Source organism: Mustela lutreola, chromosome 1, assembly GCF_030435805.1.
Source record: "Mustela lutreola isolate mMusLut2 chromosome 1, mMusLut2.pri, whole genome shotgun sequence".
In the NCBI taxonomy this organism is placed as follows: domain Eukaryota; kingdom Metazoa; phylum Chordata; class Mammalia; order Carnivora; family Mustelidae; genus Mustela; species Mustela lutreola.
This window is the reverse complement of record NC_081290.1, coordinates 235,287,951-235,303,284: the sequence shown is the minus strand read 5'-3', so window position 1 is coordinate 235,303,284 and position 15,334 is coordinate 235,287,951. Positions and strand designations below refer to the sequence as shown.

Here is a 15,334-nt window from a genome sequence, read left to right as displayed (position 1 = left end):
CTTATATAATACATAAGAAAACCACCTAAAGATATAATATTTGACTCACAGGATTTATACTTGTCATAAGTTAAGTAGCAAGATTTAACATTTTATTTTTCCCTGCTGAAAAGAGGCATCTTAAATTTCATAAAATCCTTCAGAGAGCTTACAAAGGTGCAAAGACTACAGAACGCCTGAGAGGCAGGTTTTAATGTTTATCAAAATTTAGAATTTCTTTGTAAAAATCCTTTTAATTTAAATACCTTAAGACATAACATGTTTTTTAACTTGTTAATTTTTAATTTTATTATTATTCTTTTTTTAATGCTTACTGGTCTACTGTAAAGAATGCAACTCAAAAACAGCCAAAGGGAAGGGGTACATAGGGCAAGATATGGGGATAGGAATGCCACAGAGGTTCTAAGCATCCTCCAGGTGCCCCACCTTCCTAGCAATTTGATCCATTCACCAACTTGGAAGTGCTCCCAACCTGTCTTTTAGTTTAGTGTTTTTTTTTTTTAATATTTAATTTTTTTTATTGTGTTATGTTAGTCTCGATACATCGTTAGTTTTAGTTCCAAGATTCATTGTTTATGTATCATACCCAGTGCTCCATGCAATCCATGCCTTTCTTAATACCCACCACCATGCTCACCCATCCCCCCACCTCCTTCCCCTCTAAAACCCTCAATTTGTTTCTCAGAGTCCATAGTCTCTCATGGTTCATCTCCCCTTTTGATTTCCACCCTTTCGCTTTTCCTTTTTTTCTTCTAATGTCCTCCACATTATTTCTTATGCTCCACAAATAAGTGAAACCATATGATAATTGATATTCTCTGCTTGACTTACTTCACTCAGCATAATCTCCTCCAGTCCTGCCCATGTTGATCCAAAAGTTGAGTACTCATCTTTTTTTTTTTTTAATTTCTTTTCAGTGTTCCAGAATTCATTGTTTATGGACCACACCCAGTCTTCATCCTTCCTGATGGCTGAGTAATATTCCATTGTGTATATGAACTACATCTTCTTTATCCATTAGTCTGTTGAAGGGCATCTCAGCTTTTTCCACAGTTTGGCTATATGTAATAAATACTCGTACTGTTTGCTTTTTCCGATGATTTAATCTTTCTGATCTATCTGGATAACCATTACACTTATCCCTAAACTTTGGGTTTTTCATCCAGGAAAGGGAGATAATAATGATATTTCATAGAAGAAATAAGTAAAATACTTCAAAATGAGCAGCTAAGATAATTTAGCTTGACTAAACAAGCACCTAAGCAGTATGAGACTACATTCAACCAACCTGAATGACCTCAGAATCAGAATTCATAAGCCTCACACTGAGCTACAGATGTGCTACCTTTTAATCTGTAATATATACAGTCTAGCCCAAGGAGGTTTTCCTGACTTTCTTACGAGGAGAAAAGCTAACATGACATGTGAAAGTCACAGCGCATTAAAGACTGGAACTTAATTATGCAATTACAGAATTACAGAATGCTTCTCCTCCAACATTCCTTACCAACATATCAACAGGACGCCAGACTAATAACAGGGGATTACAGTTCAAAAAGTTGAAAGATGCAGACTCTATTTCATGCTGAGCTTTTAGGGAAGCCCAAAGACAAGAGCAGCATCAACAAACAAACAACAAAAGGACACTAGAGGCATTTGAAGTCTCTGGCACCTATGGCTGCAACAAACATTAAACATACTTCAACCTCTAGCCTAATTAACCTGCCAGTTCATTTATTTTTCAGCTTGATCACAAGTTCTGGTTTTAAATAACTGCAGAGTCCTGAGCTGTCTCACTGATTAAAGAAGTATTAGTGGGGCAGAAAATCAAGACAAGAGCTTAGGGAAATCTCCCCAAAGTAGCCAGTTTCCCCTGAAATCAGAGAGAAATGGACAGAGAGAAGGTTCCGGGGAAGCACAGGACGTAAATTTATTCTTTCTGTTCTCTCTGTGAAATTGCCCTCAGGAATTGTACTTTGGGATTGAGGTCTTAGTCCTATTGGAAATCCTTTGTTACCCTGTTCAGCTTCCTGAAATAACCACACATGTGTTTTGTCTCCTTTGGAAAACTAAGAACCAGAGGCTTGGTTTTAATCCACTCAAATGAGTTATAACTGGCTGAGATGCTGTGTCAGCAACTACATTTTTTTCTTCTTGACTCTGTTTTTGTCCCTGTCACCATCTTTAACTCAAGTATTAAAACTGTTTTGACTCAAACTCTTTCCCTGCCTTGGGCTTAGCTCCTCTCTACAGGTCTTTCTTGGAGAAGAAGAAAGGGAGAGACGGATGTTATCTTGGAGGATCAAGTCAGGGGGAAAAAGGGTGAAAAGGAGAATGGAAGCAAAATTGTGTTGAGGGCAGAGAAGGAGCCAACAATGGAAGGCTGTCTCAGGAACCAAGACACGTTATCACAAGTTCAGTGTACATTCCTCATTGATGACCCTTTCCTGACATGACTCCACCCCTGAGGGACACAGCTCAGTCTTGACCAATGACTTCAAAGAACTAGGAGGAACAAGGGGCCAGAAGGTCAGTCGTAAAGAATAAAAGGTGGCAGCTTCCAGCAACAGCACATACCTGCTTCTCTCTCTGACCACCTGTACGCTCCCAGACCTGACATCATGGTGCATTTTAGTGCTGAGGAGAAGGCTGCTATCACTGGCCTGTGGGGCAAGGTGCATGTGGAAGAGGCTGGAGGCGAGGCCCTGGGCAGGTAGGCACTGGGTTTCAATGCATGGGAAAGGGTGGTGAATATGAGCCTGGCCGATTGATTGTGAAATTCCTCAAGATTTTTGAAAGTCTCTAATTTCCCATCACATAGGCTCCTGGTTGTTTACCCCTGGACCCAGAGGTTCTTTGACAACTTTGGCAACCTGTCCTCTGCCTCTGCCATTATGGGTAACCCCAAGGTCAAGGCCCATGGCAAGAAGGTGCTGACTTCTTTTGGAGAAGCTATTAAGAACATGGACAATCTCAAGGGCTCCCTTGCTAAGCTGAGTGAGCTGCACTGTGACAAGCTACACGTGGATCCTGAGAACTTTAGGGTGAGTCAGGAAGTGTTCATGTGCTCTTGTATTATTTTTCACTTTGATATAGTAAAGCAAGTCAAGTCTTTGATTGGAATGACTAACAAAAAATTCAGAAATTATGGGTCTAAGTGTTAGAAGGACAGACCTTCAATGGGCATAACCAGAACCACCTTGATTCAAGACTAGTGCAATAAAGGGCTATTAGCAGCCAGAGTTTGCTTAAAACTTTTCAAGAACTTTTGTCTGAATTGGTAGTGTTCATCCTAGAGAATAACATCAGAGAATAGCAGACTTGTTCAAGGAGCAATGGAATTTGGTGTTTGGTAGATAAAGGCCCCATCTCAAGAAAGGAGACATGTCTTACTTTATGTGGGTGCTGATGACAAAAGTTTAGGGAAAGATTTGGGGAGGGAAGTTTTAGACAGACTGTCTCAAAGAAATATACAACAGGTTCTCTAAAATATATTAAATTACCTGTCAACATTGTTACCAAATGGAGGCTTGTTCCTGTAATGATTGGAGGCTTTAAATAAACTCAGTCTGGGAACCCATGCATCCCTAAAATCCCATTATTACAGGAATTAGCCAATTGGTAGATAAGAGAGGGAGGGAGAGAGAGATATAAATAAAAATGGTGGCGTGGGAGAGAGGATGGGAATCTAGGGAGGCAAGGAGTTGAATGGAAAGCTCACACTCGTTACATTGAATTTAGGAACTAGCTCATCTGGACTTTTTGTAGGCACACCCCTTGGAGCAGTTTACGGTGTGGGGTTGGCAGGGAATGTAGATATTAAGCCATTTTTTATGTAATTGTTTTCAAGAACTTCTACTCAACATGCCTATTTGTCATTTGTCTTTCACTTAACAGCTCCTGGGCAACGTACTGGTGATCATTCTGGCTTCTCATTTTGGCAAGGAGTTCACCCCTGAGGTGCAGGCTGCTTGGCAGAAGCTGGTGGCTGGTGTTGCCACTGCTCTGGCCCACAAGTACCATTGAGTCCTCTTTCCAGTTCAGCAGTACCCTTCTGTGCCCCCAGTGTTCTCCTGCATATGGGGATTCGGGTTTGGCCTTGAAAGCACAGCTTCCATTTAATAAAGCTCATTCTATTCCATAATCAGAAATTAATGTTATGTCTTCTCCATCTTTCACTCTTGTGTTAAAGGAGAGAAATTTCATTGGCTGAGGGGTGGGAGGAGACAGAAGAAATAAGAGCTCCTTTGGGAAGACAGACATTATGGGAGAATTCTAGAGGATCTGGGTGGATGCTAGAATTCAGAAGAAGTTTTCTGGGTTGGGGGGAGGGTTAGTCAAATGTCAGGAACTTACAGAACAGTGTGGCAAAAAGTTACTGTAGATGGGGAAGGAAGGAGGTGCTAAGCATTACCTCAGATTTGTGGTACATGTCTCAGCTTTAAAACCGTTGCAGGGACCTAAGGTCTAGGCTAGAGTTACTTTTTCAATTTGCTTTAATGTACATACTGAATGAGCTAACTTACCATATATTTTGTGAGGCTGAATTGGGCATAAGAGGATGAGTTGAGGGATGGCTGGGAGCTTTCCAGAAAATTTCCATGAACCAACAACAACCTCTTATTTCTCAAAGGATTCTGTGGTGTCAAGGAGGAGCCAAGGCTAAGACACATGAAATCATTGCATTTTATTTTATAATAAAATGTAACATGCTGAAAATAAAGTCGGAGTTAGGATATTGTGTGAATTTGTGATAGGGGAGAATGGCCAAGACTTCACATAGCAGATGAGATTCTGATAAAGGCTCCTAGTTTAAAACCAGTAAGTTAGGGCTTGGTGACTTGCAGGAGAATTGCTTTCTGGAAAAAAAGGCAACAGTGAGACATCGGTAGAGCATTAGGAAAGACAAGATAATGTATAGGCCAAAATAAAAACTATTATTATGCTTTTGGCAAGAGTAAACAATAAATATCCTTAGAACTATAGTAACTCAAGGAATGGTAGGTGGTGGTCGGGGGGAAGTAATCAACTTAATTCACACAAAATGAAATTAAAATTGCAGAGACTAAATCAGAGCAACGGACATAATGGCCTAAACACAAGAAAAGTAGTGACAGCTGCAAAAAATGTGAAGGGTGACCAGAAATAGAGTGAGAAAAAGATGACATCTGACTGTGGATGACAAAAAAGGAGCTGGTAGTCGATAACTGAAATCTCCCAGCCTGAGGGTGGGAAGGGGGAGGGGCAAAATCTAACAAGAGGCACTGCACTGACTTGGGGACACTTGTGAGGAAATGCATGAACGGAATTACTTTTGAGGGAGTCATTGCTAGGTTGCTTAGGGAATCCTGACCTCTAGGCCTTGAGTCAAATTTTTACATCAAGGCTCGAGACCTTCATATTTTACAAGTTAGTGTGCCATATCGTGGCAAATTTAGCTCTCAGGCACTTCATTGCCCCCATGCATTGATCAGAATTTGTCCTGTGAACTATCTTCTGATTTGGGCTTATGTTTCACAGTTATGATAGGCAAATGATTACTTAGTTGCAGGTTGTCAACAGCACTGGTCCCTGAGCCCTGCAGCCTCTCTTTATGCCCCTCAGCAAAGGAAACAGAAGCTGTTCCTGGTGCTACACCTTTTACTCAGTCTGTGAGTCAGTCTGTGTCTCAGTCAATAACAAACATGCATTTTTAATTGATCAGTCTCATTTCCTCTTTCTCGCCTTTAACTCTTACTATGTCTGTCACACCTGTCAAGGATGGTGATGATGGAGTAGTGGACAGAAGATATATGTTCTTTATCCCTTAGGGGTCTAGATTTCAATTTCAATGTTACCAGTTTAAGACCATTTAAATGGTAACAACTTCATAATTGACACACACATGTGCATATGCACACCCAGATACAGGTCTGGGTGACTCAGCTTAATTTTTTTTTTAAAGATTTATATGTTTATTTCACAGAGAGAGTGAGCACAGGAGGGAGGGGTGGAAGGAGAGGGAAAGAGAATTCCAAGCGGACTCCTCACTGAGTGCAGAGCTCTACACAGGGCTCAGTCTCAATGTCCTGAGATCATGACCTGAGCTGAAACCAAGGGTCAGATCTTAACTAGCTGAGGCATCCAGGAGCTCCTCAGACTTTAAATAGATGAAAAAAAGACTTACTTATTGATAGACAATACGAACCATGTGAGCAAAATAATATCATGATGTCCAGGACATTCTTGGAGATTTAGAGGTGATGTCATTACCAGGATGAAAACCTTATAGTGTCTCCTCACTCTCTACCATTGAAGACAAATCCCACGTTATTAGGTTTCTGCTTCCTGTAGCACTATTTCCTGCCTGTCCTATCCACGTGGAATTCTCAAAGAAGATGGCTTCAGTCTGATTAGAAATGAAGAGACGTGAAACAGCAAGGGAGGATAGATCTAATTCATGCCAGAGACAACTCCCTGAATCTGAAGCCCATGCCATGGAATCTTCTGCTACTCTGTGCACGGAACACATGCTAGCACCCTTCCCCCCTAACCTCTCAAACACCTGTATTTCTTGAGACAAATTGGTAGATATATGAAATCTGCCAGACAGTTGTCTGTTGACTCTGAGGGAGTAACTTTTGCTTCAGTAAGTGTGCTGACTATTAAATGGATTAAAAAACAGTGGAGGCACACCCAACCCTGCCCTAATTTACTTATTTTGCTTCCCTGTGATGTTGGATAGAGGCATTATTACTATTTTGAGAAATATTAAATTGTGTGTCCTATGTAATCCTTTTTTAAATTTTAAAATTTATTTTTTAATTTAAATTCTATTAGTCAATATACAGTACAATCTTAAATGATTGGAGAACAAAGAAGGGCTGTGGCTTCCTCCCTATAAAACTGGCTGAATAACAGAGTGATACATTGTCACAAACTCCTCACTCAATGCCTAAGACATTTACAATTCGTCCTTTTTTATTATTATTATGTTATGTTAGTCACTGTACAATACATAATTAGTTTTTGATGTAGTGTTCCAGGATTCATTGTGTATAACACCCAGTGCTTCATGCAATACATACTCTCCTTAATACACATCACCGGGCTAACCCATCTCTCCACCCCCCCTCCCCTCTAAAACCCTCAGTTTCTTTCTTGGAGTCCATAGTCTCTCATGATTTTCTCCCCATCCAGTTTCTCCCAATTCACTTTTCCTTTCCTTCTCCTAATATCTTCCATGTTATTCCTTATGTTCCACAAGTAAGTGAAACCTTATGATAGTTGACTTTCTCTGCTTGAATTATTTCACTCAGCATAATCTCTAGTCCCTTCCATGCTGATGCAAAAACTGGGTATTCATCCTTTCTGATGGCTGAGTAATATTCCACTGTGTATATGTATCACATCAGAGTATGAACTCTGATTCTGTCACACTGGAAGTATGCCCTGTCAAAAACTGCAGTGAATTGGAGATAAAATGATCTAAAGTATAGTAATGGAACCGCTATGACTATAGAGACCATTAGTCAGTGAAAAAGAATCTTTTACCCTTCAGAGTTTGTTTGTTTGACACAGAGAGAGAGCAAGAGAACATAAGCAGGGTGACCTGCAGAGGGAGAGGGAGATGCAGACTCCTTGCTGAGCAGGGAGCTCAATGCAGAGTTTGATCCCAGGACCCCCAGATCATGACCCAAGCCAAAGACAGATGCTTAAATGACTGAGCCACCCAGGTGCCCCTAGACCTGTTTTACAACACATGAGTGAAAGCAAAGGATGTGCTTCCTGATGTAATTCTCAGACTAAAACCAACAGAAAAGTGGACCCAGCATTTATGAGAATTGGCTCTTTAAAAATCAACATGACCTGCCAGTGAATCTTCTACCACTGTTTTCACTGAGAGGAAGAGCTACACCAAACCAAAACCCTGGGCCCCCAGCCAGAACACACTCTTGTGCTGTGGAAAATATACATAGTCAGATGTAGACACAAATACAGAGGTAAACCATTTTTCCCAGACAAGCAGACATGTTTTACTTTAAATGGGCACATAGATAATAAGATGCATAGTTCTATATTTTATTACCTAATACTATTCTATTCTTGCAATCAAACTGGTGCTTTATGGGAAACATTTCTCTCTGACAATGTGGGCAATAGTGACCATGGGCCAGATCTGACCCACAGAAGATCTACTCAAGTTCAATAGTTCACTATGCCTGTGGCAGTCACTGCTAACTGAGGGAGACTTACACTGAAACCATCACAGCTCCTGTACTGGTAGCCAAAGAAATCCTAAATCTCTGAACTTTCCGGATTCTTACCCATGCTTCAGCTTTCATTGAAGGACATGTCTGGGAGAGTGACAAGAATTTCAGGGAAGACTGGCAAAGAGCACTGAAATTTTCCTTTGTGGAGTGGACAAAGAGTAGCTAAAAGAAAAGGTGAATAAAGAAATTTGTCATAACTGAGTTGAACAGGGGACAGCACATACAAGGCCAAGGAGAAATATCTATGTAGGTGTATGTTGGCTCTATATAAAGAAGGAACCTAGGGATCATGAATATAATGCTAAGGTTATTCATATACTGGCTGGATATTTGTACAAAATTGTTCCCAGAGACCCATTTCAACCTTACACCTTATAAATCCTGAAGTGGGGCAGAGTGTCTCTGAGAGGGAAATGACAAGAACATGGGGCTTAGAGTGTACATGGAAAGAAAGCTGTGAATTTTTGTTTTTGGGCTCACAAAATCTGTGGAAAGTTATTGGTGGTGAGAAGAAAGAAAAAGTGAAATCACGATCACATATTAGTCTTGGAAGAACACTCTTGTGTTTAGTGACCAAGCAAGATGCCAAACATGAAGGAACCTGACATTGGCCATGGTTGTTCTGAATGGAAGTTGGGTAGCCAGGAACCTGGAGGCCCACCCGGAACTCTATTCATTGTAGGTATCTATTACCTCTTGCCGCCTCCACAGCTCCTGGGAAACATTCTCTTGAATGTTTTGCCAGACCATTTTGGAGAGGAATTCACCCCCTTAGGTGCAGGCTCCCTGGCAGAAGATGGTGACTGGAGCAGCTAAGGCCCTGGCCCACCGAGATCTGGTAGCGTCAAGTCACCAGGAACAGCTTTGATTTTCAAATAATAGCAATGGCAGTGGTGGTACTAATAGCAGTAACAACAATAATAAGGGTAATAATAGTATTCTGCTAAGGAATTCTTCAGTAATTGCCTTCAGTTCTACTTTTCCATTGCTTCTATACTTGTGAGAACCCCAGGAATTATATGTTGAACTGTTTGTGTATGTGTGTGTGTTTACACCATTTCCCCATTCAATTTTTGTATGAAGTAAAGATTTTGGAAAGAAAATAAAAAACAACAGGACAATGGAAGGCATGTGTGCCTGGGACATATACCTGGAGAGAACATACACTTGTGGGCTCTTCAGGTTAAAGCTGAAGACATGGGGGGGTGGTGTCAAGAGAGAGGATGGTGTCGTGGGACAAGAAGTCCTCCAAACCAGATGATTATATGGGCCTTGGTGAAGAATCCAGCGAAGATATAGGATCTGGATGGAGGTCGAGTACCAGTGTGGGGCTTCTCGAAGGAAAATTAACCCAAGTCTTAAAATGGCAAGGTCTAGGCAAGGACTGTAATTCTGTTCTCCTGATAAGAGAGAAGAATTTTCTAAAAGCTGCTTGTTTGTCACAAGACCTTGTGAGGATAGATTAGGGGTGGGAGGGGTTGGAGATCCAAGCAAGGGATGACTCTTTTTGAAATGAACTCCAAAGAACTAGCCTTGGGCTCTATGGAAGAATTTTATGGTTTAAGTGGTCAGAGCTGCTGAGGAATGTTTACATGCCATCAAGAGAGACCATGTCCCAGAGGGCAGATTTGCTGCAGTATTTAGAGAAGGGGCATCCCTATAAAGTGCTCAGAGAGGAGGAGATTTGGGTGGGGAAGATGGACGAGGAGAGGCTGAGAAGGCATCCCAGTGCAGCAGATGAACTCCACAAGATCAAAAGGAAAATGAAAGAAATTGCATAGAGCAGTTGGGGAAGATAGATCACAGGAATATTGGTAGGGCTGGAGGTTAACTCGGGATTATAAGCAAGGCTGTAATGTGTTGAACAGGGCAGTTAGGAGATTAGCCTGGCTGTGGGTGTTGAGTAGATTAGGGATCATGCTGATGCCACATTTACAAATCTCTACTGGTTACCCATGCCTTAGTGTAAGATACCCACTCTACCTTCATGTGCCCAAACAGTGAGGCCCCAGGCCAATCTCTCCAACTCTGTTCCCTCCTACTCTTCTCCTAAACATCTCTCTTGGACCATGTCATGACTTTCTCTAAAGAAAATGTCAGATTTGTTTTTTCTTTCTTTCTTTTTCCTTTTCTCTCCAGTCTCTAGTTTTGCACCTGCCCTTTCCTGCTTCTGGGAACTTATTTCATCAAATGACTTATGCCTGGCTCCATCTTGTCTTTGAGGTCTCTCTTCAAGTGTAACTTCCTTTAGGACTTCTATCCTTCTATATTTTTTTTCCCTCTAATCCCTTGCTACCACATCATCAGATGCATTTTTTTTCTTGTCATGTAACACCCGTCTGAGATTCTCTTCCTCATCGATTTAATTATTAGTGTTGGTCACCCCCGCCCCTAGAATGTGAGCATGACAACACTATATATGCTGTTTGTTTTTCCAAGATTCCCAGTTTTTAGAAGAATGCATGGCATGATTGGCTTCAGTAGATATTCATTTTCTTATTTTTTTACCTTTTTTTTTCCTTTTTTCTTTTTGAGAGGGAGAGAGAGCGCATGAGCCTGGGAAGAGAGGCAGCAGAAGAGGGAGAAGCAGGCTCCCAGCTGAGCAGGAATCCTGATGTATGGCTCAGTCCCAGGACCCTGGCATCATGACCTGAGCCAAAGGCAGACAGACACTTAACCAACTGAGCCACCCAGGTGCCCTGATATGTGTTTTTTAAATATGTGATGAATGACTGTTAAACTGTTAGATGACCATGATGATGAGCTTGCACTGATGTGATAAGTCTCCAGACAACAGTTGGAACAGTGAGCATGGAGGTCAAGTGAAAGTGTGGAACAGCCATGAAGGAGAGGAATCAAAAAGTCTTGGAAAGTATTGTCTAGAGAAGATGAGAGAAAGGCAGGAGTGGAGATAATTGTTGCAATCACTATCTGGTTTGCTGGGAAGATGGAAGGCTGTTTGCTAACATTCAAATTGCAAATGTCCCTGACTCTGAGAGGTTGCAGTGTGAACACACAAGGGAGACGAGCACCAATGCCGTCAGAGTATGGACCCTGAGCCGTTCCCTCAGACCATGCCCACAGCTGAAAGGAAGTGGGATTGCTGGCTGTGGTCAAAGTTTCCTCGCTTTTCTTTCCTTTCATTTACTTACTCTCTTGAATAAATCTTTTGGGGATTGAATCACACTTTTTTTTAAAGATTTTATTTATTTATTTGACAGACAGAGATCACAAGCAGGCAGAGAGGCAGGCAGAGAGAGAGGAGGAAGCAGGCTCCCTACTGAGCAGAGAGCCTGATGTGGGGCTCCATCCCAGGACCCTGAGACCATGACCTGAGCCGAAGGCAGAGGCTTTAACCCACTGAACCACCCAGGCACTCTCCCACGTTTTTTTTCTTTTTTAATATTTCTGTATCTAGTGTTCACATCATCACAGCTTGGGTCTGAGAGCTCATTGATCATCAAGTCTGTCATGGTAAACTAGATTCTGGCACCTTAGCAATTCTTATCCATATTTTTTGTTGTTGTTGTTTTATTTTGTTTTTCTCCATTTTATTCTTTTGATCATTCTGCTACTTTTAAAATATATTTTTCAAAGACATTTCTCCAAATGCTGTAATTCAATTAGCTCTTTATGAATGACAGAGGTTGTGATAATAAAAATTCTGCATCTTAGAGGCCCCACAGTAAACTACCAAGCATAGTAATGGCAGAACAATCCACATTTTAAATGTTTTTTTTCCAAGATGAATTGATAAAAGTTTTCACTATCTCAAAGGATTTCTTTTCTTTTCTTTTCTTTTTTTTTTTAAAGATTTTATTTATTTATTTGTCAGAGAGAGAGTGAGCGAGAGCGAGCATAGGCAGACAGAATGGCAGGCAGAGTCAGAGGGAGAAGCAGGCTCCCTGCGGAGGGCAAGGAGCCCGATGTGGGACTCGATCCCAGGACCCTGGGATCATGACCTGAGCCGAAGGCAGCTGCTTAACCAACTGAGCCACCCAGGCGTCCCAAGGATTTCTTTTCTAATAGCAGAAATGCAACATTAATTTATTGAGTTGAACTCTTTAAATTTTAGTGTACCTTTGTAAATATACAGGGAGATTATCTCTTAAACTGTTTTTTTTTCCCTTTCCTTTTCTTTCTTTCTTTTTTTTTTTTTCTTTTTTCTGTGTGTGTGTGTGTGTGTGTGTGTGTGTGAGAGAGAGAGAGAGAGAGAGAGAGATTGGTGAGAAACAAATCAACCAGCTTCCTGGAGCTCAAAATGTGAGAGTAATAAACTCTGAAAGAAAAAAAAAAAGATAAATAAGTCAGTCCCTCTCTCCTCAGAAGTGTGCCTTGTTTAGACCAATGAATGCTTGTTTGAGATGCACTATGCCAAAGTACCTTAAGTGACAGGGGCAGTAGTGTGTGGAATTCTATCAGTGAAGATCACTTCTGCCTCATTACATATGAGGAATAGTTAAGCACAACAAGGCAGTGGATCCAGCATATGCCAAAGACAGCTGCCTTAATCAATCGCTATTGCCACAGAGCCTAATATTCTCTCCATTGAAAACACAGTTCTTCCCAATACTCAACTGTGCATTTTCTGACACAAGAAGTGAATACATGGTATTGGCCAGACACAGTGCTATATAGTCAGAGTGGAAAAAAAAGGTACTCAAACAAGTACATGCATTTTAATAGAACTCAGCCATAATCGTGTAATACTAGTTCTCTAAATTACCAGTTTTTACCTGCCCTGTTTCTGAACTGATGCTACATTGGAGTCTTTTCTTCTTACAAAAACTATAAAAGTATGAGCCCCATCTAAGTTTTAGAAAAAATGGTGACCAGGAAAAGCTGTGGCTTCTTTTATATCCAAGATGAATGACTGAATGATATCTTGTAAACATCTGACATAATGCCCAACAGATTTATAATTCTTACCCCTCTTAATTCTAGTCATGCCTCATGGTCAGCCCACAAGGTCACCTCAGGGATAACGGGGTTGGGAGCTTGAGATAGGAGATGCCTAGTAGACGGTGGGGAAAGGACAGAAGAATCCCCCTGATAGAGCCTTCCAATGTTATCAGAGACCCAGATGTCCATCCTGCTGACCCTCCCTTGTCCAAACCCCACCCCTGGTGGTGACAACCCACTGTTGACCAATGGTCTCATTTCATTGGGAGAAGCAAGGGCTTGGAAACAAGAAATGAGGAATAAAAGGCACACAGAGAAGTAACACCTCAGACTCACTTCTGGCACATTACTGGTCACCAGTAAGCTCCCAGACACCATGGTGCTCTTTACTGCTGAGGAGAAGGCTGCTGTTGCTAGCCTGTGGGCCAGGGTGAATGTGGAGTTGGTTGGAGGCGAGGTGCTGGGAAGGTAGGCACTGGAGGGGGAAAGTAAGGCAGAAAGTATTCCTGGAGGGGTATTGGTCAGTTTTCTTACCTACTCTGACTTCCCATCTTGTTTGTGACTATGAACATCCCATAGGCTCCTGGTTGTTTATCCATGGACCCAGAGGTTCTTCGACAGTTTTGGCAACTTGTCCTCTGAGTCTGCAATAATGGGCAACCCCAAGGTCAAGGCCCATGGCAAGAAAGTGCTGACCTCCTTTGGAAATGCTGTTAAACATATGGATGACCTCAAGGACACCTTTGCTGAGCTGAGTGAGCTGCACTGTGACAAGCTGCATGTGGATCCTGAGAACTTCAAGGTAAGGTCTGGGCATGCCTGTGCTTTGTTCTTTCATCCTAGATATTTACAGTGTAGATATGTTATAAAACACAGGTAGATAAGTCTGATCCATAAGAGCATTTCTTTGGGACATTATATTTCAAGGAAAGGCTTGATTTGGGTAGTTAGGTTGTTCCAAAGATCATAGGTAAGGCCAAGCAGGGTAATTATTGTGACCAGTGGAGGCCACTGGTCATCTTATATTTCTGAAAAAAATACATGTGTGAAGAACACTGGCCAAAATTGAGTTAAATGTTTTTGGCCGGGAGAATACAATTCCAGCAAGATTATCTTACTTTTGGTAACTGAAGTTTTCTCTAAAAATGATGAATACATTTCTAAATGATTCTTGAGTTTAGAACCAGGACTAAGCAAGACAAAATAAGATTAATCTTTTCAATGGACAATTCTGTCCCCTGCCCCTTTTAGCAGTGATGAAATGCTCTTGTATACATGGTTTAAGATTCTTTGTCACGGGAGGGTCCAAACAATTTGAATGAATATATTATCTGGGGACTAAGACTATCTATAGTAAGGCTCCTTTCAATCCTCTATTCCTACTTTTAAAAAAGACAGAGTTTCTAGAAAAGAGAAGCCATCCATGGCAATGTTTTGGGCTCAGAAGTTGAGCGCAAATGAGAGAAAGATAGATCACGATGGGTGGTACAGGGCTGGGAGTCATATTGATGCCAATGTCCGGCATATCATGGTATACATTTGTGGGATCAGGGTCTTGAAAGTTGCTCAGTCTTTTATCAGGAAGGAAATCAATGTGGCCAGCTTGAAGCTTTCTGTTCACTAGGCACTATTTTATTTTTATCCTACTCTTTCCCCAGCTTCTAGGCAACATGATACTGATTGTCTTGGCAACCCACTTCAGCAAGGAGTTTACCCCCCAGATGCAGGCTGCTTGGCAGAAACTGACAACAGCTGTGGCTAATGCTCTTGCCCACAAGTACCACTGAAGCGCCAATCCAACTACTTCAGTGCCTACTGGAGGGCCTGAGTTTCAAGAGTCTGTCTCTCAAAGACAGGCACAGTGCCCTGCCTCCAGACTTACCTGCTATATGATAAAACTAAAATAAAAATTGTGCTCTGTAATGAATTTCTTTGTCTTCTCTCTCTGTCTTTACCTTTTATGTTGATTCAACAAAGGAAAGCACTTCTTTAGGGAGGGGGTTATTTGGGGAAATAGAAGATTCTGCAGATTTGAGTGGTTTCAAGGGGCAGTTACTTCTAGGAAGGGAAAGTTGACTTGAGCTGGGTAGTGTCTTCAGAACAAGGGAGTGCATGGAGGTACTCTTGGGAAACGCAAGAAGATGGTTGATATAGTGAGTAGGGGCACATTAGAACTTCAA

The 15,334-nt window shown here is 41.5% G+C and overlaps 2 protein-coding genes across 2 annotated transcripts; both read left to right on the top strand.

Moving 5' to 3' along the window:
- The first annotated feature begins 2,497 nt into the window (after positions 1-2,497).
- On the top strand, positions 2,498-4,151 carry HBE1 (hemoglobin subunit epsilon 1). The gene is made up of 3 exons (XM_059134354.1): positions 2,498-2,713; positions 2,822-3,044; positions 3,898-4,151. The coding sequence occupies exons 1-3, from the start codon at positions 2,622-2,624 to the stop codon at positions 4,024-4,026; spliced, it is 444 nt and encodes a 147-aa protein (XP_058990337.1). The 5' UTR covers positions 2,498-2,621; the 3' UTR covers positions 4,027-4,151.
- Positions 4,152-13,454: 9,303 nt separating this feature from the next.
- On the top strand, positions 13,455-15,081 carry LOC131808361 (hemoglobin subunit epsilon-2). The gene is made up of 3 exons (XM_059134350.1): positions 13,455-13,622; positions 13,734-13,956; positions 14,813-15,081. The coding sequence occupies exons 1-3, from the start codon at positions 13,531-13,533 to the stop codon at positions 14,939-14,941; spliced, it is 444 nt and encodes a 147-aa protein (XP_058990333.1). The 5' UTR covers positions 13,455-13,530; the 3' UTR covers positions 14,942-15,081.
- The last annotated feature ends 253 nt before the right edge of the window (positions 15,082-15,334 follow it).

Bases quoted from the DNA above. Each gene is read 5' to 3' on its own strand.
- HBE1 (XM_059134354.1), top strand. From the start codon at position 2,622: ATGGTGCATTTTAGTGCTGAGGAGAAGGCTGCTATCACTGGCCTGTGG. The intron at 2,714-2,821 runs GTAGGCACTGGG...CCCATCACATAG, and splicing joins GGAGGCGAGGCCCTGGGCAG to GCTCCTGGTTGTTTACCCCT. The intron at 3,045-3,897 runs GTGAGTCAGGAA...TTCACTTAACAG, and splicing joins TGGATCCTGAGAACTTTAGG to CTCCTGGGCAACGTACTGGT.
- LOC131808361 (XM_059134350.1), top strand. From the start codon at position 13,531: ATGGTGCTCTTTACTGCTGAGGAGAAGGCTGCTGTTGCTAGCCTGTGG. The intron at 13,623-13,733 runs GTAGGCACTGGA...AACATCCCATAG, and splicing joins GGAGGCGAGGTGCTGGGAAG to GCTCCTGGTTGTTTATCCAT. The intron at 13,957-14,812 runs GTAAGGTCTGGG...CTCTTTCCCCAG, and splicing joins TGGATCCTGAGAACTTCAAG to CTTCTAGGCAACATGATACT.